The sequence below is a fragment of the Vicugna pacos genome, chromosome 12, assembly GCF_048564905.1.
Source record: "Vicugna pacos chromosome 12, VicPac4, whole genome shotgun sequence".
Lineage (NCBI taxonomy): Eukaryota > Metazoa > Chordata > Mammalia > Artiodactyla > Camelidae > Vicugna > Vicugna pacos.
Window position 1 is genome coordinate 58162189 of NC_132998.1, and position 22446 is coordinate 58184634.

Genomic DNA, 22446 nt, shown 5'->3' on the forward strand with positions numbered 1-22446 from the left:
ATCTTAACAGACTTAACTGTTCCTTGGCTATTGAATATTTAAGTTGTATATAATTTTTTTGCAATTATAATGCTGTGATGTACAGAGTCGCACAAAGAGCTGTGTCCATATTTTGGATTCTTCCTTTAAGACAGACTTTTCAGGTGACAGATAGCTGGATCCAAGGGTATCTAGACCTTGTTTATCACTCCTGAAATCTCTGTTCAGTTCAGTGGCCCCTCTTGTTACCCTCTTTACTTTTGCATTTCTTTCTGTCTTAGCTTCAATTGGTCTAGGATATATCCTTTGTAAAAGTCCAATAATCCTACCACTCCTCACTGCCTTCACGTAAAGCAAGGTTCACTCTTACTTCCATTACCCTCAAGTGTTTCTACAAATCGGGGGATACTTGACAAAAAAAGATGCCAAGGAGGGACATGACAAACCATAGGAAGTGAAATGAGTTAGCCAGGCTGAGAGGCGTGTGGGATTAAGAAGAAAAGGGGGGACGTTAGAAAAGGGCCCAGGAAAGCAAGACCCTGAAGCAGATCATGATTTGTGCTCATCTTGAGAAGGGCCTCTGAGAGGGTGGAAGAGGAGGGAATGCAGAGGGACACATGCACTTTGACTGGCAGGAGCATGACTCAAAGGTAACTGAGCTCTATATAAAATGGAAAGACAGGGTTATTTATAACCTGAGAGTGTCTTTATTTGCTGGATGGGGTCTAAGGTCCTTCAATGATGGGATTCTGTGGGTACCTTGGGATACAGTGTAGGGTCTGAAATGAGGTAAAGATCAATGAAGGCAGAGCCAGAGAAGGAAGATGTTGGTAGAGCCTGGATGATACCAGAAGGGGCAAAGTTTGGGCCCAGGTAGAAGTGCTGGCAGGTCAAAGTTTAAAAAAAAAAAAAAAGGAAAGAAAAAAAAGTTGGTATTCGGCTAACTTGTTTGAGGGCAGAGGGCTGGACATGACTTCTGAGTTGCTATCTGTAAGTATAATTCTTTAGAAGACAGAAGGGAAAGAACAATGGGGGAGAAAAAGAACTTTTTTTCCTCTTCTTCCTCATTCTTTCAACAAATATTTCCAGTACTTCTTCTTTTGGGGCTTTTTTTTGCTTATCTTAGTAAAATAAACTCAAGTCCAACAATCCTTTGCAGGCTCAAATTCTTTTAGAGGACAGGTAAGACTTAAGTAATTGAAAAAGATTAATGAATATATGAGAGATGAGCTAGTAAGGGGTGCATGTTACAGACTCGAGCCCAGGTTATACCACTGCAGCAGGTGGTTTGGTCTCCACTGTGGATGGCACCATGGAAGGATACACGGTGGACTGTCCTGCAGATCCTTTCTCACAGCATCCTTCATTTCATTCTGTGCAATGAGTGAGACAGCCAGGTGCTCATCCACTGGCACCATTGGCAAGGCAGTGAAATTGATGACATCCATCTTCCTGAAAGCAGTCATTGTCCAGTTCCTTGTAAACTGACAAATGGTAAGTTTCCACTTTTAAGAGCCTCTCATTCCTCACTATGATCTTGCTCTCTTCCAGCGTCCTGGAAATCACAAATAGCACAGAATCGTCTTAGAAAGCACAACCATGCTCATCTTGTAAGCAAGGCTAATGGCAAGGCATATGCTGCATGTGACACAAGGAATAAAGGCTTTTGTCTGAGAAGCTCATTCTTAACTGAGGACTTCGAGGCATATATACTTTTTGCTTTCTATCTGCTGATCCCTCCCCTCAACCCCTAAATATTCCAGTTTTAAAAATAAGGAGACTAGAGTGCTGAAAAGGCTGGGGTTCCAAACCATGCAGCAAGCCAGTTTCCAAATTAGAAATCCAATCAAATCTCTTGGCTTCTCTGAGCCTCACCAATAAAGTCAGAGATTTGGATTAGGTCCCTAAGACCCTTTTCAGCTCTCAGATGCTGTGATTCTATGATACTGGGTCCATCTAGTCAGCATGAGGTTCCTGATCTACCTGAGGCTTTCTGCTTCCTCTTAGAAAACTGGCCCCATCACTACTCTTCCTCCTGGATTTGGAATAATCTGGCCAGACTGCTCTCCTGGGTCTTTGCTTATTGGGCAAAAGGAGTTCATCACCACCATCTGTGGATCCTCCGTGTCCAGAGCCTGGTGGTATAAGCCTGGTTATAATGAAGTAAAAGATCAGATCTACCTTCAAGAAGCTTATACATGTGGAAAGAGAGAGAAAAGGTAGAGTTTGGTGGGAAAATTAATCAAGACAGTGCCCTTTCACCAGTCTCCTTTCCTGTTCTTTGGTTCACGCCTTCTGCTCGGCCCTCTTCTCCCTGGCCAGGCATCCTATATACCTGCCCCACTGAACTTCCTCCTGGTCCCTGCCACACTATGCTCTTTGTGCATCTAAGCCCTTGTACATGCTGTTCCCTTGATTCAGTGCTCAGCCTAGGTGACATATCTTTTGGAAAACCTTCTTGATTTACTCCGGTACCACCCCTTCTCTGTGAAGCCCAGGATTTTGCTTTCAACTCTCTATTCCAGCACTTACGATACTGAACTAGAATTATTTGCTTCTACATCTTTCTCCATTAAGCAAAGTACTCCCTAGGAATCAGGCTCACTCAATTTTTGATTCCATTTTTAACTCACTCACCACACTTCTTTCTAGTTCAAAGAGGCTCTCCATTTTGGGCTGTCGCAAGTCAGGTGGATCATAGGAAAGGCTGGCCCAAGTCCACGTCAGTACTATTTCCTTCCTCCCTCCTGCTCTTAGCTTTTAGCCGCACAAGCAATGGGGAGAGAGTAAAGAGGAGGCAGGTGCGTTTTAGCGCTTCTCACTTTCCTCTCACACATCCCTCAGCATGGCTGGAAAACTACAACACGTTTTCTGAAAAGCCAGGCTTAGGAGGACCCTGCTAAGAAGCCTCTTGCTTTAGGTTAACATTATTACTTATGTCTAATGACAGAATTGAATATTCTGCTTCTTAAGAGAAATGTTTAAAATACTCCATTCCCTTCTGAATTTTTCATCATACCATTTTAGGTTAAGTATTCTCTGAAACATGGTAAGTTTTTAGGTCACTATTTGGGGAGGAAAAAAGGATGAGGGAGAAAACTAACTTCCCTGAATATCTACCCCATGCCCAGCACAGTGCTGTGGACGAGCGGCAGATGAGTGGAAGAGGAAGAAATGTCTTGCCCTCATGGAGCACATATTCTGGCAGCTGAGATTTAAAGTTAACACGTTTTAACTTAAACATGTTAAACAAGTTAAAACAATACTGACCTTGGAGTCAGACAGACTTTTTGTTCAGGTCAACCTTCTGTCATTCAATGACTATTTACAGAGTGCCTCACACAGCCATCAAGTGTCCCTACTGGGGACAGGATGGTGAATTAAACCAGACTTGATCCCTGGCCTAAGGAAGCTTATGTCTAGTAGGGGTGACATGTGATAATCAATTACATACATAATCATGAATTACAATGGATCACTGCTTCAAGGGGAGGGGGACACAGTGCTGTGAGACAATGTAACAGTGGGTACTGACCTAGTCAAAGTGGTAAAGATTTGAAGAACGAGCAGGAATTAATTAGATAAATGGGGAGGAGATATACCATCCAAGCTGAGGGGCACAAGAGTAGAAAGACAGGAAAAGTCTAGACCTGTGCCTCACAGTGGCCACTAGCCACGTGTGACAATTGAGCCCTTGGAATCTGACTGGTGTGACTGAAGAATTAAAATTTAAAAACTGAAGCAGAATAAATTTTAAAATATTGACTGTATGTTGAAATTATCATATCTGGGACATATGAGTCAAGTAAAATATTCAAATTAATATCACCTGATTTTTTTAATTAAAAAAATATGGCTACCAGAAAATTCTAAATTACATTTGGCCCACATTACGTTTCCATTGGACTGTGCTGTGTTAGACCACGTGGTTTGGTTCCAGAACATGGAACTCTCTTCCCTTTCCAATGAAGTTAGGTGCAATTGGAAGAAAACTGCACTTGGAGCCAGAGACCCATGGGTACTGACCCTCGTTGGATGCATGACCTAGTGCACTCACCAGGCACCAAGTAAACATCCCCCAGATGACCCTGAGTTTCTTCATTTATCAAATGGAACCAATAATACACACTGTTAGGATTTTAGGAAATGTGGAGTTGATTTCTCGAGTAGTTCTCTGCCCCTGGCTCACTGTGCGACCGTGAAGAGGCAGAGAGGGGTCACTATTTGTTGGTCTTACCTGAAGACATCTGCAGAATCCGACGAACTCGGGGCCGATTCCGCCTTGGGTCCCTCACGGGGCACTGCAAAGTTCTGGATGGGACACTCGACACCCTTTGCCCCCAACCAGGAAGGCGTGCCCTTTGTTTTGTGGCGCGGGAGGAGGAAGGAGGGGCTTTGGGGAGAGGCTCATTTTGCTGCTGTGAGTCCTTAAGTTCTCCAGGCAACGCCGGGCGCAGCCAACACCCCCACCCTTCCCACAACAATGGAAGCTTCGCAGCCTCCGCGCGTCCGCCGGACGCCGTTACCACGGTGACCGCCCCGGACCGCCAGGGAGACCAGACCAAGGGGTTTGTGGAGGGGGTGAGTGTTGTTCCTTGTCCTAGCCGATAGCATGGAGAGTGAAAATGACTCCAGAAGACACTGCCTTTATGGAGTCTATTAAATATATCGAGGGACATCTTCAAGAGTTTCTGGTGCTTCGTGTAGGCTCGCGTTGGGGACCGCGCCGCGCCGGGAACCCCCACCTCCCTCGGTGGTCGAGCCCGGCGGGGCTGCGCGTGCGCATGCGCGTGAGCGCGGCGGGTTGGTGGGCCGCGGCCGGCTGTCGCGGTCGTGGTGGGTAACGCGGCCCTGGATGGCACCTTGCGGTTGGCCGGCGAGTTAGCTTAGAACCCGGCTTCTGGGGCGCATCAGGTACGTCTCCGAACCTTGCGTCGTCCGAGGGCCTGAGGGCCCTAGGCGAGGTAGGATGCCCGGGCGCTCCCCAGGGGACCCAGGGCCTCCCCACAGCTGGAGCGGCCGGAGGGCGCGGAGCAGGGGGCGGGCACCGGGTTCACCGCAAGCCCGTCACCGCCCTTTTCGAAGTGTGTTTCCTAGTTTGTAAATTGGGGTGGTGATTAACCCCGTAAGTCAGCGACGAAGGTGATTAATGAGGGCGCGCGAATGAACGTTTGTTCACTACCGTTAGTTGAGTTGACAGCCCTGGGTGGCAGTGTACCTGCGTGACGCGTACTTGGCAGTCTCTGAACTCTGGGGGACGCGTAATCTCTTTGAGAATCCAATGAAAGCCACAGACTGCTTCCTCACCTTCTTGTTAGGTTAAAATAATATAATGTACTTTATGGCAAACTGTGAAGCATTGCACAGTAATGAAGTTGTTATTAGCGCAGAGGAGTAGACCCTATTTGAAGCCAAGTTCCACCACTTTCCCAGGGTGTAATTGGAGGCAAGTTACTTAACTTCTCTAAGCCTCAGTTTTCTGATCTGTAGACGGAAACAAACTACTTGATCTTCTGCCAGGTTTGTTGTATCAAATGCCACAGTTTTTTTAAATAAACGGTAAAGCACAGAACAGCCTCTGAGTGGGTACTATTGTTATTTATCGCTGACTATAAATAAAGAAGCCTGAGGCCGAGGGAAGGTAAGTGCTGGGAGTGAGCAGCGGGCGGTGGTTGGAACCCGTGTGCTCTCCCTTCACTTCCTTTATGCTGAGCCCTCTCTCCCCAGGGAGCTTCACTGGCAAGAAGGCTTCTTGGGCCAAGAGGAGCTGGGACCTCTAGGTCTTCATTAGTGTTCCAGGACCCCAGGGCCTCAGCTGTTTGTGGGAGTAGTGGATCTGACTTAAAAGGCAGCTAGGCCAGACCCTTCCTTTCCCTCATCTATAATATGTTGATATCTGTTCTTGGCTTAAGTGTTATGAGAATTAGTGAGGTCATGAGTGAAGTGCCCTGGTTAAAACCTGGAGAAATAAAATAACTTGGGCAAGGTTTAGCAGACAGTTGAGGAGCAGAGCCAGGCCTGGAGCTTGTCTGTTGTGTCCCGGTGATCTGCTCAGGCTTAGTGCTCTCAGCACAGTTGCGGCCTTTGCAAGAACAACTTGGCTTATTTTTCCTTCCTCAAATGCCTCCAGATGCTTGAGAGGGGTGGGGGGCTGCTTTTTATTTGGTTTTTTGTTTGTTTGGTTGATTTTTTTCATAAGTAATACATGAGTATCATAATAATTCATTAAATCCAGAAATATATTTCTTTAATATAATTTTATATTGTGATATGAAATTGCCACTATTTGGCCTTTTTTTTTTAACCTATAAAATGGGAAATTCAGTTGCCATCTAGTAGTCCCTTGTAAGAATGTGCCACAGTGTATTTGGCTACACCAACCATTGGTAGACATTTTGGGTTGTTTCTTATTTTTCACTGTTATCAACAATAGAGAGCATTTGTGTGCGCATGTCCAATTCTTTCTGGAGCAGAAATGTTTACAAGTAGATTTCCTGGCCAAAAAGTTTACACATTAAAAATTTTGCTAGGTTTTGCCTAGTTGAAAAAACGATAGCATTTTATGTTTCCACCAAGAGTAGATGAAAGTGTCTTTTTCTCCACACCCTCATCAGCATTGGATATGGTTGATCTCTTAAGTTCTGCCAACATGTTAAATGAAAATGCTTCTTTGTATGATGTACTCCACAAATTATTAATACCAAGATAATTTAATATATATCTTTGGCCAACTGACCATGGCTATGGATCTTGGGAAAACTGGATAAGTTCTCCAAGCCCTAGCTTTCTCTTCTCTGTTTTGGACAGGAAAATAACTACCTTGTGGGCTTGCTGCAAGGAATAGAAGAAATACATGAAGTATACTCAGCATTGGGTCCAATCCATAGTGGATATGCAGGAAACAGTGTTAGTTATTGTTATTGTGACCTTTTCTTTTTTGTGTTAAAATCCTTCCTGAACATTGTCGTTTCATTCCTGTTCTGCCCTCTGTAAACATAAGATTAATTGTCTTCCCTCTTCCACCCTTTTTCTTTTCTCCAGCAGAAACAATGCCAGGGCCTTCCGCTGTGTTTTGGATGATATGGTAGCACAGCTTCAAAATCCCTCAACATCCTGGTCCCCACTGCTGTCCTGTCCACCACCAAGCCGAAAGCATTCTGGTTTGTCCAAGTCTTAAAGTGTTGTGTCCCAGCCCAAATACTTTCTCCCAGGTTGTGGGTCTTCTGCGTTTTTAATCACACACACACACACACCAGTAAAACTCTCATGAGCACACACCCCAAATGTCTTTTTTGTTATTGTTATTTATAAATATATATATATATATGTGTATTGTAAAGTTTCCAAAGAAGCTTCTAAACTTTTATCATTAATTTTAGCAACTAATTTCTGCATCACTGAAAAAGGCACAGAAGTTTTCCTAGTGTTCTCATTGAATATATATCTCACTAATTGTGAAGAATTCCTACCATGAGTTATCTTTTAACGATAGTTGATATAAAACCTTGTTTCAGAGAGTCTTGAGAAGGTCCTTCTTGTTTGGCCAACTGCTTGTCAGAAATGATAAACTCATTCTTGTTTTTATCTCATAATATGGTGAAGGAGAATTTTGTAGCACAGAGTGGGAAAAGTGAGAGCGAAGCTCTGCTGCTCTCCTTTGCTCTCCTGTGCTTTCATTGCTGCCGTTGTCAGTCTGCAGTTTCTTAGAAGGAATCTTTTTAAACTATTTGTGTATTATATGTTAAAATTGGGTGATATATGGGAAGAAATGAACTGTGACTCCTGTCTCATACCACATATAAAAGTTAATTCCAGATGAATTGTAGCTCTAAATGTAAAAGATGAAAGAATAAAATCTCCAAGTTAATACATGAAAAATATGATCTCAGACTAGGCAAGAGTGTCTTGAATAGGACACAAAATCACTATCAGTAAAACAATTGATAGGTTAGATCCCATTAAAATTAAGAACTTCTTTAATCAGAAAGAAACCAGAAAGAAAACAAAAAGGAAAATCCCAGATTGGGAGAAGACAGTTTCAGCATTCTTTGTGTAGACAACACAGGACATGTATTGAAATAAATATTGAGAACCTTTACAAATTAAGAAGAAAATAATTGACAACTCAATAGAAAAATGGCAAAAGACTTGTACGAGCATGTCATGAAAGAGAGTTTGCAAATGTCCAATGAGTACATGAAAAGATGCTGCATTTAATTAGTTATTGGAGAAAAGCAAATTAAAAACAATGCAATACCATTACATACCTACCAGAATGGATAAAATGAAACAGAAGATGCCAGATGTTTACAAGGATCTCTCATACACTGTTGGTAGGGGTATGGATTGGTACAGCCACTTTGGAAAACTATTCCCAGTATCTGCTAAAGCTGAATATATGAATGCTCTATGACTCAGCAGTTCCACTCTTGGTATAGAACTAGAGAAGTATGCTTATATATGCAGAAATGCATGTCCAAGCATATTCTTAGCAGCACTGTTTTTAATAGACAAAAACTGAAAACAGTCCAAACATCCACTTCATGCAGTAGAATATTTTACTGCAATGGGAACAAACCAAATACAACTGCATACAACAAATTTCACAACATGATATTGATTGAAAAATACAGACACAAAAGAAGACATGCTGTCCAAGTCCATGGATATAAAGCTGTTGGGCTAGGCCTGTGGGTGATAAAATGTCTTGTCTCTTGATCTGGCAGGTGGCTACACAGGTTTGTGTGTGTGTATGTGGTGAAAACTCATGAAGACCAACACTTGTGATTTGTATTCTTTTATATATTTATGTGATACATAAATACACTTCTCCACCCCACTGCTTCTCCACTCCCACTCCCCCTGTGGGCAGTGTCAGTAAATCGACTTAACTGGGCCTGTGTGAATTGCAGTAGGTTACAGTGTGCTGAAGGCAGACATCTGGCTGCCATTGTCAGTTCTGCCATGTTGTGGGCCTCCTCCCACCAGTCACCTCCCCTACCATATAAGACAGGTAACTTTCTGACATAGACTGAGTGAGGGGCACTGTTACCAAGCTGAAAGTGAAGGATAGCTATAGCTCCGTTTCTTTAAAATGGAGGTTATGTAGAAGCTGTTGCCCCAGGAGTGAGTCTTACCAGTGTCCAGGAATAAGTGGGATTGTATACCTTGCTATGGACTGTAATCTGGTGATGCCAGTTTGTGACAAAACTTAAGACAGGCAAGTTAGGCACTTGCCTGGAGTTAACAAACTGTAGAGCCACAGAGACCTGTGTTCAAATTCTAGCTCCCACTTAGGACCTTAGTCTTTCTAAACTTCATCTGTCAGATGGGTGTAAGGAGTTAAACAAAGGGCAGTGTGAGAGCTGAGATGTTGCAAAGGCTGTGGCATGCTGCCTGGCACATAGTGAGCATTCAGCGCGTGGGAGCTGTCACAAGAATTAATGGCCACATGATAAGATGTGTGTTTTCTTGATTCAGGGACAGTGGCAGAAGGTCACTCACCCAACTCTTTGTACCCCTGACTTTTTCTGACCCTAGGAGAAAGGAGCATTGACCTTCCTTTCATCAGGTCAGAGATGCCTCTCTTTGGTAATACATTCAGTCCAAAGAAGACGCCCCCTCGGAAGTCGGCTTCTCTCTCCAACCTGCATAATGTGAGTGTCAGCCCGGCATGCAGTGTGACTGGAGCATCAAGCCTGGTCCCTTATGGAAAGTGTGGTCCTCCAGAGGCATCCTCGTGGGAGGGCATCCTTTTAATTCATGTTATTGCTATTACTGAAAACATTTTTAACTCCTATTTGGGAGTTACTGTCAGAGTTTGTTCAAGAAGCTTCAAAGACAGTCAGTCTCATTAAGATTTTTGGCTCCCAGTGATATTATCTAGTTTGACTTCACTTTATTCCCAAGACTTGGCCAGGAATCAACTTTAGTCATGTCTGAGAGTCAAATCCGTTCTCCAAGGGTGATGTTTTGCCAACATTAGAAGGATATGTCGCAGCTCCAAAGGCAGTTTCCGAGCTCTTCAAGGGCAGAGGGGTTGCGTTCGTTTCTGAACGTCCAGTACCTGTCCTGGCACAGGGCAGGTGCTCATTGGGTGTAGAAACACTGGCACGTTAAACAACCGCTAGTGAGTACTACTAGTTGGGTGTTAGTATTTCGCGCCTCTTCCATGATGTGTAGCTCCATAGTAAGCAAATGATAGCTCAGGCTTATTATGTTTAAAAAGGATTTTTCACTTTATTAAAACTTTACAGTAGGATTTCTTAAATTGTTAAGTGCCCACTACATGTGAAATAATTCAGTTTACCAATTTCAGCTTATATAGCTTTTTCAGAAAATATCTATTGTATAAAGCAGCATGTTTCTTTTCTCTTATACTTTAAAAGGTTTTGTTACTACCTTATTTGATTTTCTGACTTAAAATAAATGTATTAAATGTGCCAGGTAATGATTAGAGAAAAGAAATGAGTTGTTGCGGTCATACAGTTAGCAGAAGAGGCACTGGGCCTGGAGCCCGTGTGCTTCGGCCCCCTGAAGGCAGCATGAGCATCTCACCCACAGCTGGATCGATCAACCCGGGAGGTGGAGCTGGGTCTTGACTACGGAACCCCCACCATGAACCTGGCGGGGCAAAGCCTGAAGTTTGAAAACGGCCAGTGGATAGCAGGTGGGCTACATTTCCTGCCATTTTGTCCAACAAGATTGTGGGAGGAAACACCCCTTGTAACTGCTGGTTCTGTCCTTCCACCAGAAACAGGGATTAGTGGGGGTGTGGACCGGAGGGAGGCTCAGCGCCTCCGGAGACGGAACCAGCAGTTGGAGGAAGAAAACAATCTCTTGCGGCTGAAGGTGGACATCCTGCTGGACATGGTGAGGCAGGTGATGGGCAGAGATGCCTCCGCTTCCCTTGGGGAGGTTCACGCGAGTCATTTCAGCCAGCCCATGCCTCTTGAGTGCCAGTTTGCCCAGGTACAATGCTGTGAATCCAAAGATACAAAACCAAATTAGACATAATCCCTACCCTCAGGGGCTTGCAATCTAGTGGGGAGATGGACAACACATATAATAGTGTCTCATTGTAAGGGCAGTCTGCGCATGACAGAGAGGAAGTCATTTTGTCGTGTCAGGAAGACATCACAGGAAAGGGAAGTTTGAGCTGAATGTGGAAAGATAAAAGTAGGAATGGAGACTAGGATGAAGACATTCAGGAAGAAAGACAGCCTGCTCCTGGCTGGGAGAGGTTCCACACCCAGCAGCTGTCCAGTCAGTGCCCGGCGCAGACCTGTGGAGGGCCGCTCTCTGCATTGGCGTCAGTTTCTTGCGGGTTTAAAAAGCCAGCAGCCTGTTGGGCCTAGAGGTGTATGTGAGGGTTGATTGAGTCAGGAGTGCATACACTGTAGTGGTTAAGAGCACATGTATGGGGCTAAAAGGCCTGGGTCCATTGCCCAGCTCCTCCACTGGCTGTGTGACTTTAGGCAAGTTACTTAGCTACTCTGTGTGAAAAAACTTAGTTTCTTCAACAGTAAAATGAGCATGATAGTAGGATCTACCTCATTCGTGAGTTAATAATACAAGTGAAGCTCTTGGAAAAGTATGTTGCTCAGGAAGTGTAGCTCTTTTATTTTCCAGTAAGCTGACCTCTAGAGTTTATATCTGTCCGTCCCTCTCTGGAATGTCTTCCGCCCTCTACTCTGAAGTCTGCTGAAAGATCCTGATGAGGAAAGTGGCATTCTTTTTCAAGCATTTTCCCCGCTTATCACCATTATGTGAGCCACGGCTCAGAAGCAACTTGGACCCTAATCCTTTAGCCTTAAAATCACCCGTATCTGCCTTTTTCATCACTTGAGGCCTGTGTCCTTAACACAGTGAGTGCCACACAATCCTAGGTGATCAAAAATGTTGATAGAGTGGATCATGAATATTCTTCAAGTACTCAAGGACCTGGGTCATCAGAAAGTTACTCTCTGCCCAGTTACAAAGGGGTTCCTGCCATGGGAGCTGCCGGCAGCGTTAGAGAAATGCCTGGGGGCCTTTCCCAGAGGCAAGGCCAGCCTCAAACAGCCCAGGACACCCTTCTTCATAACGGTTTGCTGCTTTACTTCCAGCTTTCTGAGACCACTGCCGAATCCCACTTAATGGAGAAGGAATTGGATGAACTGAGGAGTGTCAGCCGGCGGAGAAAATGAAGACCCCAAAGACATCTGTTAGGAGAACGGGGGAAACCCATTGATCAGAAGAAGAGGACGTGGCTGAGGGATTTATTTTAGTCAAACTAGTAAATTAGGTCCTGGGAGAGAGTATCATATAATGGGGCCAAAAGGCACTGCCCACCTTGGGTTGGCAGTAGGAAGGTGACAGCATTCCAGAGGAAACCAGGATTCCAGGCCAGTCCAGTGCTTCACGGCACAGGGAGGTCTGGGGTGATGGGAAGCCTTTGGGTACTCTCCTGGCACTTAACATACACACGCACGTGGCCCAGGCTCACCCTCATTGGACAGACTCTGCTGGGAGAAGCAGGAGTTTATCATATCCCCCCTCACATTGGTGTTTGGGGTGTGTCACCAGTTGTACGGAGCCTGCTGCAAGGGGGTCTCAGATAAGAGGCTCTCCTGGTTGTCTGCCCTTCAGGCCACTCCCTCCCTCCTGTGAAGAATACTGTTCCCGGAATCCACAACCTCCTCTGGCTTCAGCGTCTTAGCAGCAAGCACCATCCTTCCACAGCAACACTATATTTTTGTGCTACTTTCCTGTTTACCCTACTTTTTTAAATTAAATGATATTATATAATCTCTCTCTGGCCAACATGACTGAAAAAAACATCAGTTCTTGAAGAAGTAAATAATGGAGCCTGGGTTCTGAGCTTCTGACGCACCATCCAAAGACAGAACATTTAGGTTGTGAGGAAATGTCACCGTTGCGGGAGAAGCATTCCACCTTGCTGGGTGTTGGCATAGGCTGATCTGGAAGAGAAATAGTGTCTCTTCCCAGATTCCCCTGCCTTCCTCTTCTGGGTGTTGAGACTAGCTACTGAGTGGTTGGGATTGGGGACTGGATTCCTAGAGTGGGAATTTGTGCCTTAGAGTGAACTGGGCTTCTCTGGCTGGGAGAGGGAGCCAGCCAAAGTCAGTCAGAGAGAATCTGGCTTCCAGAGTCAAGGGGGAGGGACACAGAGTCCTGGGCTTTGGACCAGGGATGGCTGCTAAGGCCAGCAGTTTCTGAACACCTGGCACCCTCCTGGGATGGGGCTTACACTGTCATTTCCTCCTCATCTTTGCCCTGGGGAGCAGGGCCTGTCAATCAGCACGACTATTGACAGATAAGGAACCAAACCCCAGGAGGTTTGGAAACTGGGTCTAGGATCCTACAGTGGAAGTGTGGGAGCCTGCTGATGACAGCCTACGGTGAGGCGCTGGGTGTGGAAGCTGCTGTTTCTCATCCACCCTCAGCACCAGCTCCCCGGGGGTGGACAGAAGAAGCATGGCTGTAGCCCCAGCCCATAACCTTCCTTTCTGATATAGGAGAGAATAATTCAGAAGAAACTGGAAAGAGATACTATATGCAGGGTGTAAATCTTCAGATGCAGGTAACAGGAGCAATGGAGAGTTTGCTTTTTCCTAGATGGTAACATTAGCAACCATTTGCTCATGCCCTTGATGCCAGACACCTATAGACAGTCCCCGACTCACGATGGTTCAACTTAGAATTTTTTGACTTTATGATGCTGCAAAAGCGACATGCATTTATTGTATGTGTATAAACCGTATTTCAAGTTTTGACCATTTTCCGGGCTAGCAGAATGCAATATGATGCTCCCTCGTGCTGCGAGGCGGCAGCAGCGAGCTGTACTCATCGGCAGTCAGCACTCGATCACACGGATAAACAACCCACATACTTAAGACCATTCTAGACCCGGACAAGCACTCTGTTTTTCATTTTCAGTACAGTGCTTGATAAATTACATGAGGTACTCAACACTTTATTGTAAAATAAACTTCTGTGTCATGATTTTGTGCAACTGTAGGCTAATGTAAGTGTTCTGAGCACGTGTAAGGTAGGCTTGGCTAAGCTACAATGTTCGGTAGGTTAGGTGTATTAAATGCATTTTTGACTTAAGATATTTTCAACTTACGATAGGTTTATTGGGACATAAACCAAGAAGGGCTATATTTCTAATTCTCATGAGAATTTTTCAAGTTTGTTACCATCCCCTGCTTTTAGATGGAGAAACAAACCCAGCAAGGTCATACAGCTGGAGGGGGAGCGAGCCAGGATTGAAACCTGTGGAAGCAGGAAGTTGTCCTTTTGGTTGTCGCAGTGATGTGGGTCCCCTCTGCACCACCACTGGCGTGTGAGGGGGCTGGAGCCTTGTGTGGGGCAGTTCTGCAGTGAAAAAGGACTTGAATTTTGGACAGTTAGGGAAGCAAGCCATTGGAGAGTTTCAGCAAAGGAATGCTATGACTGACTTTAAAAAAAAGAAAAAGATCCCTCTGGCTTCAGTGTGGTGAGAACAGTCTGAAGGGGGCAAGGCGGGGACCAGGGAGGTGGCAGTAGAGGAGGTGAGGTGGTCAGATTCTAGACACGACTTGAAGGTGGAGCCCGCCAGTGTCTGCTGATGAATGTGGCGTGTGAGCGAAGTCAGGGATAATCCTATTAATGAAGTCTCTAAGGGAACAGGGAAAAAGAGTCACCCATATCTCACGACCCTAACCCTTGTTGGTCCCCCAACACACACCTGAAATGCTATATACTTTCGAGATCTTACCTTTTGGGCAGATATGTCCTTTAGGTTCTGGCTGACCTTCTTCCTCCTCAAAACCTTTATGAAGTCTACTGCTTATGGGGGCACCCAAGTAGATAGTGGCATCTACTAGACATATCTTTTGTAATCACTACAACAGTTTTATCTGTTTTTGTGCTGAGTGTCACATTAAGGAAGAACTTACTGGAGAGCTGAGATAGAAAATTCTGTGGGTGTGAGGAAGGGAGTGCCAACAATTAGAGGAAGTTTTGCAGTCTGAGGCCTAGCGAGGGGGTCCATGTGCACAATTTCAGATATGGGTTAATGTGTGTGGTTTATTTACTTATAGCTTTTGTAAAATCTCAAAGGGACCCACGCTCCACAACGAACTGAATTAGGAACTGCTGCATTACCAGGACAGAAACAGGAAAGGTGAGGATCGTGCACTTGAGGGACGGGGAATGAGAGGAGGTGGGGGCGGGGTTCTAGAACACCTCATCTCCATCCAGATGGCAGAGTCACCTCTGTACCCAGCATGGGACATCATCACTCACTTGATGGCATCCTTACCTGTCCCTCAACTGAGGCCCTGGGCTGACATCATTCTTACCATATGTCTTCATTGCTGCTACTGAGCATTTCTCAGTGAAGGTTTCCCTCCTTCTCCACCAGCTCCTCCTTGAACCTCTTGGGGTGAGGGAAGAAGGTGTCCTTTCCTCCACTGACCATTTTTAGGAGATTTTTGGGGAAATAGTTCTGATTTTTTTTGTTTTTAATTTTAAAAATATATGTGGCAAAACACACATAACATAAAATTTACCATTGTAACTATTGTAAAGCATACAGTTAAGTAATATTAAATACATTCACAATGTTGTACAACCATTACCACCATCCGTCTCCATAACTCTTCATCTGGTAAAACTGAAGCTATATACCTGTTAAAAACTGACTCTACTTTCTATGAATTTGACTAAGTATCCCCCGACCTGTCTGATTCCACAGGGCTCTATTCTGTCTTCCCTTCTCACTTTACCTTTTCTAAATCACTTCATCTATTCCTAAGTCTTTGCACACTCTGCACTGCCTGATTCCCAGTATTTTTTCTTTTATTTTTTAAAATTATGTTTTGTTTTTTCTAATGGAGGTACTGGGTTTTGAACCCAGGACCTCGTGCATGCTAATAAGCACCTGCTCTACCACTGAGCTGTCACCCCCTGCCAATATTTCTTCTTATCCCTTGACAATTTTACAATTATTGAAAGAGCTCTTTTAGCCTTAAACAGAGATTTTTTTTAAAGTCATGTACTGTTTTTGTGAATATAAACAAAATTAATTGGTCAAAAGTTTCCTAGGACTTTTTCACATTTGCATTGTGACTTTCCACTTGGAGTTACCAATGAGGGGGGGAAGATTAATTGATCTTAGTCCATCTAAGAAAGAAATGGAAAATTTTATTTGAGCCAAGTTGAGTATTATAATCTGGGAAAAGACTCTCAGAAATGTTCCACGTGTTAGAGGTCAAAGCACAGTTATTTTTTGAAGCTGTGGGCTGTATGTTGAATGATGTATTGCTGACAGTTTACACAATCCAGATCTATTTGTGCAAACAAATAGTGGGTCATGGGTCACTGTGGCCTTTTACAAGATTAAGAAGGAAGGTTATCTCCTAAGGAGGTCTGGTTAATGCAGATGCATAATACATGCTAATGGGCAAAGAACAAATTTATGCTTATTTTATGTTTAAATTTTTCTTGTCTTTCCGTAAAATATGAATTTTATTTCATCAGAGTCAATGCTGTCTGTACTTTCCACATGAGAGTGTCTTCTCTGCTTTCAAGAGTGATGGTCTTCCAGCATTTCTTAAAAGAGCCTATAAAAGAATCAAAAGTCATTGGCACTGGGCTCTTAAGCTGCCCTTGCATGTATGTAGAGCTAGCCTGTTACTGAACTCAGATTCAGCTGCTCTCCAAAGCCAGTACTTGAGAGACAAGTGTTGGTTGAAAAGGAAAGATTGCTTTACTCAGGAGGCCAGCAACCTGGGGAGAAAGCAGATTAGTGTCCAAAAACCAACTCTGAAGATTCTGCTCAACCATGAAAGTTTTTAAAGGGAGAATCATCTGGGGAGGAAGCCAGAGTCTGCCTTACCATCTACTGGGTGCAGACTTCCTTCTGATTGGTTGGTGGTGAGGTAACAAGGTACTGTTCCAGGAACCCTGTGCCCAGTCTGAGTAGGAACCTTAGTTCCTGCAAAACTCAAAGGTATTGTTACGTATGTGTCCTGGGGAGGAATCAGGATTCTGCTTTAATTGCTGCTCTATTGGTTCTTCACTGTTCCTCCTTTGTTTCTGCATTCCCTCCTTTCCCTGATTAGGAACTGTTTGAATCTGCCCCTTGGAACTTGGGGGAAGGTCTAGGAGGTTGAAAAACCTACTTCCTACAAACGAGAAACAGAGGACACTGAAAGAACTTGTATCCGGGAGGGCCCCACAGGATCCTGCTCAGTTTCAAGCCTACTTAAATTAGAAAGAAAGAAAGGAAAGGAAGGAGAGAGAGAGAGAGAGAGAGAGAGAGAGAGAAGAGGGGGAAAGAGAAAGAAAGAAGAAAAAGAAAGAGAGAGAGACATGTAAAAAGCGTAATTCATAAATGTACAGCCTGATGAATTATCCAAAATGGGCATACCCATGGAAACACCAACCACATCAAGAAATAGAATTTGAGCAGCATCCCAGAAACTCTTGCCTTCCCAAATATTACCTCCTCCTCCTCAAAGGAAATCACTATCTTTCTCACCATAGATTGGCTTTGCCTGTTTTTAACTTTATACAGTGGAATCATACAGTAGGCACATTTTTGTGACATGAAGACTTTTTGTAGTTCAGAGCTGTCCTGTCCAAAGATGAAAAGGACTGAGGACTCTATCAGGAGGAAGTGCTAACTCCAGCAGCTTCTCCCCCGAATATGTAAGCACAGGACAATTGAGACTGTCTAATCCCGAGAGTCTTCATTTCCACAGTTGGCTAAATATCAGATTACTTTTGTACTAAGAACTTGTGGGCATGTTATAAAAAGAAGCATTTTCATCCATTTTATATGAGACAGGAAGGAAGAGGGCAGGGCACAGCCATTCAAGAAATAACAGCAATTGACACCAAGGTGGTGGCAAATTCAACTCCCAAGGAGCCTTGAGGTCCAAGATGGCAGGAAATTTGACTTCCAGTAGAACTTGAGCTTCATCCTATGCTCATTGCAATAAATTAACATGGTCAATGACAGTCCCACAGGGGCCATGACAGTTCCAAAGCTAACCATAAAAGGTCAAAGAGTGGGTGATGTCCCAATTCCTGGGAATCCCAGCCCCTCCCCCAAAGTAGTTGAAATAATCCTCCCACGTGTTAGCATATGAAGTTATGGAGACCATAAAAACGCGCCTTGTGGCCTCTTGGTCCCTCGTCTTCTGAGATAGTCCCCGTTCTGTCTACGGAGTGTGTATCTATTGAGCACCCAACCCCAACACCTCGTGGTCTTTCTCTTGCATTCTAAAACAATCTGTACTCTGTCTATGGAGTATGTATCTCTCTAAGTAAATCTACCTTTTCTCCACTGTGGCTCACTCTTGAATTCTTTTCTGCGTGAAGCCAAGGACCCACACTTGGCGGGGCATGTCCCAGGGACTCAACTGAGACCTGGGACACAGCCATCCTCTCACCCCACATTCATTTTCCTGTATCATCTAGACAAAAAATATTTTAATTTGGATAATACTTACTGCTGGGGAAGGTGTAGGGAAAAGGACACTTCCATTTACTATTGTGAAACTATATGATATGATTCTGAGGGCAATTAGCTAATACCTAGCAACATTTTAAATGTTCAAACTTTTTGGCCAGTAAACCCACTTCTAGAAATCCAACTTCTAGAAATCCTTGCAGCAACCCTACACTGTGCCTCAATTTCCTCATTTCTAAAATGGGAATAATAGCACCTCAGTGGGTTCATGTGAAGATTAAATGAGTCCTCCCCACAACTCCTCTTAGCTCATCCAAACAGTGCCTGGTACTTAGTTGTTAGCTCGCCTTTGTTTTAGTACATTGGGACTGTTTACTTGACATTTTCCCAAAAGACCAATAAATCTCCAATCTAACTTACTCCTACCAAACACATGCCTCAGGGAAATGAAACTGGATTCGTCTTTGTCTAAGTGTGACCTCTGGGAGACTTGTTAAAATGCAGATTTCTAGGCTCACCCTAAGCCTGCTGAACAGAATTACCAGGAAGCACCCCTACACAGTGCTTTAACATATTTCCCAGGTGTCTCACGTTCTCCAAAGCCCCAGACGCCCTCGGCTGAAGGCGGCCAGAGGGTGGCGCTCTCCCCGAGCCCTTCAGCCTCCGGCTCCCGGAAGGGCAGCTCTGTCCGCCGCTCGCGCTGCACTCGCCTCTTCTCTTCCGCTTCCGGTGTCCCCCTCAGCCATGGCTGCCGCCGCCCCTGCCGCCGGCCCTGGGGTGCCCCTGTCCCCGGACGAATTGCTTCCGAAAGGCGATGCCGAGAAGCCTGAAGAGGAGCTGGAAGAGGAAGACGACGAGGAGGTACTGGCCCCCGCGGAGCGGGGAGTGAGGTTGCGGGCGGGGAGCGGGAATGTGGGCCCCGCGTGCTGAGGGATCGGGGCGAAGGCGCGTCGCGGAGCCCGGAAAGGTCCGGGCGGAGGCATCTCCAGCAGGCGGCGTGAGGGCCTCGCTGGGACCGGGGTGCCCTAGCTCCAGGGGACCCTAGCTCCAGGGGACCGGCATGTCCCGGCGTCGAGGGGTCGTTGCCGCTGCTTCGGCCCAGACCCGCGCCTCCTCTACCCACAGCTAGATGAGACCCTGTCGGAGAGACTGTGGGGGTTGACAGAGATGTTCCCGGAGAGCGTCCGGTCCGCGGCTGGAGCTACTTTTGATCTCTCTCTCTTCGTGGCTCAAAAAATGTACAGGTAAGGGACGAGGGCAAAGACATTGGGTGCGTTCCTGGGGTGACTGAGGTGCCTTAAATGAACACGAGCTTTGGAAGCAGCAGATCTGGGTTGGAGGCCAGCCTGCCACCTAGATCACTGAGTGACCTTGGACTGGTGTTACCTTAACCTTTCTTGGACTCAATTTCCTTCACTGTAGCATGGGGATTCTTAGCGGACAGGGGTCGTTGTGAGGATATTTCAGATTATGTGAGATAATTATAAGAAGCATTGTGAGAACTCAAATTGTTCAAACTGCTCTCACTAGATGTACAGGCACCAGAACTGCTCCTCCCGTTTTCTGGTAGGAGTAAAGTGTATGGTGCAAGGGTTAGGTAGAATATGCTTATCAAAAACGTTGGAGTATACGGTGTGAGAGGTTTGGTTACTGGTTTGTTCTTGGTGAAGCTGTCTGCACTTGGCTTGCAGTCATGCTCATGCTCCCTCTGCAGGTTTTCCAGGGCAGCCTTGTGGATTGGAACCACTTCCTTCATGATCCTGGTTCTTCCTGTCGTCTTTGAGACTGAGAAGTTGCAGATGGAGCAGCAGCAGCAACTGCAGCAACGGCAGGTGAGCTCTGACCCTGGGCTTTTTGCCAGTAGTGGAGACACAGGTTGTTTATTCTTCCAGCACCTGGGTAGGGCGGTCAACGTGTGAGTAGGGACTGGGATCAGGCCCATGCTTTTTTAGGTATCTAACTGCCCTCAGCATTGTTTTTGTAGACCTTGTCTGCCCCAGCAAGTGTGATGAAAATGAGATTCCTAGGTCTGTACAGTGCCTTACATTCTTCTTTTTCTTTTCCAGATACTTCTAGGGCCTAACACAGGGCTGTCAGGAGGAATGCCAGGGGCTCTGCCTTCACTTCCCGGAAAGATCTAGGTTACTGCTATAGTTGACCTGTCTTGGTGGAAGAAGTTTGAAAATTCAGTAGTGTTTGAACTGCTGATTATTGGATGATTTTTTTTTTTAACTTTGGCACACTGATCTATCTAAACCTGGTGGGGAGAACTCTCCCCACATTCTCATGGAGAGACTCCCAACTTGCAACTGTGCCCGCCACGCTGTCCTGACTTATTTCTTCTGTACTCACTCTGATACCAGAGTGCAGCAATGCAGATGGTTACTCCAGCTCTGGCCATCCCGTTTCACTAAATTACTCCTGATTAGAAGACCTCCTCACTATTCCATTGTGGGGTAGAAGCTGATGCCATTGGGAAGGATGTACCCCTGACTGTTCACGATGGTTTTTTCTTTTAAGAATAGAGATGCTGGGGAGGGACATGCACACTATAAAATACAAAATGCATTACAGCTGCACTGTGAAGCAGCCACTGTGAATTTCCACGTATGTTGGAACAGGAGGAAGGGCGGGCCTGTAGCAGCTTCAGCCACAGGATGGGGACTGTGGAGGACAGAGCAGGAGCTCATTTCCTCTGCATATTTTGGCTGTTAGACCTCTGTGTGTGTGTGTGTGTGTGTGTGTCTAAAAGAGAAAAAAAAATTCAGTGCTCACTTTTTGTATTTAAATATTAAAAATGATTCCAACCAAAAATGTCCTCCATGTGCTTAATACATATCTCAAAATTACTTAGACCATTTTAGAAGGGCAAAGAAAACTGTCCCTCACATTTCCTTTCATCGGAGCCAGCACCACCATTTAACACTGATTGACCCCCATAGGCCCAAGTTAAATTTACAAAGGTAAAAAAAAATTCATTTTGGGCCAAGAACCTAATAGTCATCTTTGCCCTGAATTCAGGCAGTCAGTCACTTTCAGCTCCACCAACAAAGGCTTGGGTCTGTGTACTTATACAATCTAATGACACTGTACAGTTATAAAGGCTTTGTAAGGAATGACATACTATTGAGTTCTAGTTTGGGAGTGAGAAAGTTACAAATAGAACACCTAGGGTTTGTTCTTTTAAAAATACAGTTGACCATTAAACACAGGGGTTGGGGGGGCTAACCCTCCGCAGAGTCAAGTCTACAACTTTATAGTTGGCTCTCTGCGATTCCAACCAACTGCAGTTTGTGTAGCACTGGTATTTTTTTTTTTTAATGCACATGTAAGTGGACCCACTTAGTTCAAACCTGAGCCATTTGAGGGTTAACTGGTTGCTGAAATGAGCTATTGATAGTGAATCCAACTGCAGCCCTCCTTGTCTTTGAACTTGCAGTTTTTCCATTTAACATACATTTTTATTAGCCTTGTGTTAGTAACAGTACTAAGCCTTTTATGTGGGTTACTGGAACTACACAATTTAGAAGGTGGTAGTCTCATTTTACGGAGGAGGAAACAAAGGTTGTGATCTGTGCCAGGCCGCACAGAAAATGCCTGAATTCAAACGTACAGTCTAACTCAGGATCCTGCTATGTACTTGGTGCTGAGGCCACCCAGGCCCTCCACTGAGATAACACGATCTTCCACTTGTTAACCAGGGAAAAACACTAGTCACTGGTCAGTAAAGAAAACCTGTACTTAAATTAGGGATAGGGTACTTTATAGTATGGATCCTAGTTTTTATACATTGAAAAGTGCCTCGGGCTTTTTTGAACCAAATCCTTGGTGAGTATTTTGTCTGGACTTCTGAAGTGAGAGGTTTGGTCAGAGCACAGTATGTCTCTAAAAGATGACTTCTAATGGTAGTGAATTCCTTCTAAAGCAGCATCATAGTAAAATTCAACTTTTAAAGAATTGTGCGTTATTAATTACAGAATTGAGACATGAAATTCATG

At 44.9% G+C, this 22446-nt stretch overlaps 3 protein-coding genes across 19 annotated transcripts in view; 2 read left to right on the top strand and 1 right to left on the bottom strand.

Moving 5' to 3' along the window:
• Window positions 1–4468, bottom strand: part of FAM227A (family with sequence similarity 227 member A) — a 50607-nt gene extending 46139 nt beyond the window's left edge. For 2 of the 7 annotated variants that reach the window (XM_072973527.1, XM_006207177.3), the window contains exons 1-2: window positions 4217–4468; window positions 1304–1534 (exon numbers count right to left, since the gene is read on the bottom strand). In XM_072973527.1, coding sequence (XP_072829628.1) covers window positions 1304–1445 — 142 coding nt within the window. In that variant the 5' untranslated portion in view covers window positions 1446–1534; window positions 4217–4468. The remainder of the gene's footprint in view (window positions 1–1303; window positions 1535–4216) is intronic. The other 5 variants (XM_072973523.1, XM_072973524.1, XM_072973526.1 and 2 more) reach the window with 3 other exon arrangements.
• Window positions 4469–4740: 272 nt separating this feature from the next.
• On the top strand, window positions 4741–12772 carry CBY1 (chibby 1, beta catenin antagonist). 11 transcript variants are annotated; one of them, XM_015241628.3, is made up of 6 exons: window positions 4741–4893; window positions 7021–7139; window positions 9520–9635; window positions 10543–10648; window positions 10733–10851; window positions 12087–12772. In XM_015241628.3, exons 2-6 carry the CDS (start codon window positions 7061–7063, stop codon window positions 12165–12167), a joined length of 501 nt encoding a protein of 166 aa, XP_015097114.1. In that variant the 5' UTR covers window positions 4741–4893; window positions 7021–7060; the 3' UTR covers window positions 12168–12772. The 11 variants fall into 11 exon arrangements, with proteins under 11 accessions (XP_015097114.1, XP_015097115.1, XP_006207150.1 ...); XM_015241629.3 differs by having other exon boundaries at window positions 4752–4893; window positions 7024–7139; XM_072973534.1 differs by lacking the exon at window positions 4741–4893 and adding an exon at window positions 4902–4943.
• Window positions 12773–19151: 6379 nt separating this feature from the next.
• TOMM22 (translocase of outer mitochondrial membrane 22) lies at window positions 19152–21189 on the top strand. Its single transcript, XM_006207089.4, has 4 exons — window positions 19152–19309; window positions 19574–19692; window positions 20163–20280; window positions 20515–21189. Exons 1-4 carry the CDS (start codon window positions 19193–19195, stop codon window positions 20587–20589), a joined length of 429 nt encoding a protein of 142 aa, XP_006207151.1. The 5' UTR covers window positions 19152–19192; the 3' UTR covers window positions 20590–21189.
• Window positions 21190–22446: the final 1257 nt, after the last annotated feature.

Excerpts from the sequence above, each read along its gene's own strand:
- CBY1 (XM_072973530.1), top strand. The coding sequence starts at position 5,349 with ATGAAGTTGTTATTAGCGCAGAGGAGTAGACCCTATTTGAAGCCAAGT. Across the intron at positions 5,426-7,020 it reads TTCCCAGGGTGTAATTGGAG|CAGAAACAATGCCAGGGCCT; the intron begins GCAAGTTACTTA and ends TCTTTTCTCCAG. Across the intron at positions 10,649-10,732 it reads AAACGGCCAGTGGATAGCAG|AAACAGGGATTAGTGGGGGT; the intron begins GTGGGCTACATT and ends TCCTTCCACCAG.
- TOMM22 (XM_006207089.4), top strand. The coding sequence starts at position 19,193 with ATGGCTGCCGCCGCCCCTGCCGCCGGCCCTGGGGTGCCCCTGTCCCCG. Across the intron at positions 19,310-19,573 it reads AAGAGGAAGACGACGAGGAG|CTAGATGAGACCCTGTCGGA; the intron begins GTACTGGCCCCC and ends CTCTACCCACAG. Across the intron at positions 19,693-20,162 it reads GTGGCTCAAAAAATGTACAG|GTTTTCCAGGGCAGCCTTGT; the intron begins GTAAGGGACGAG and ends CTCCCTCTGCAG.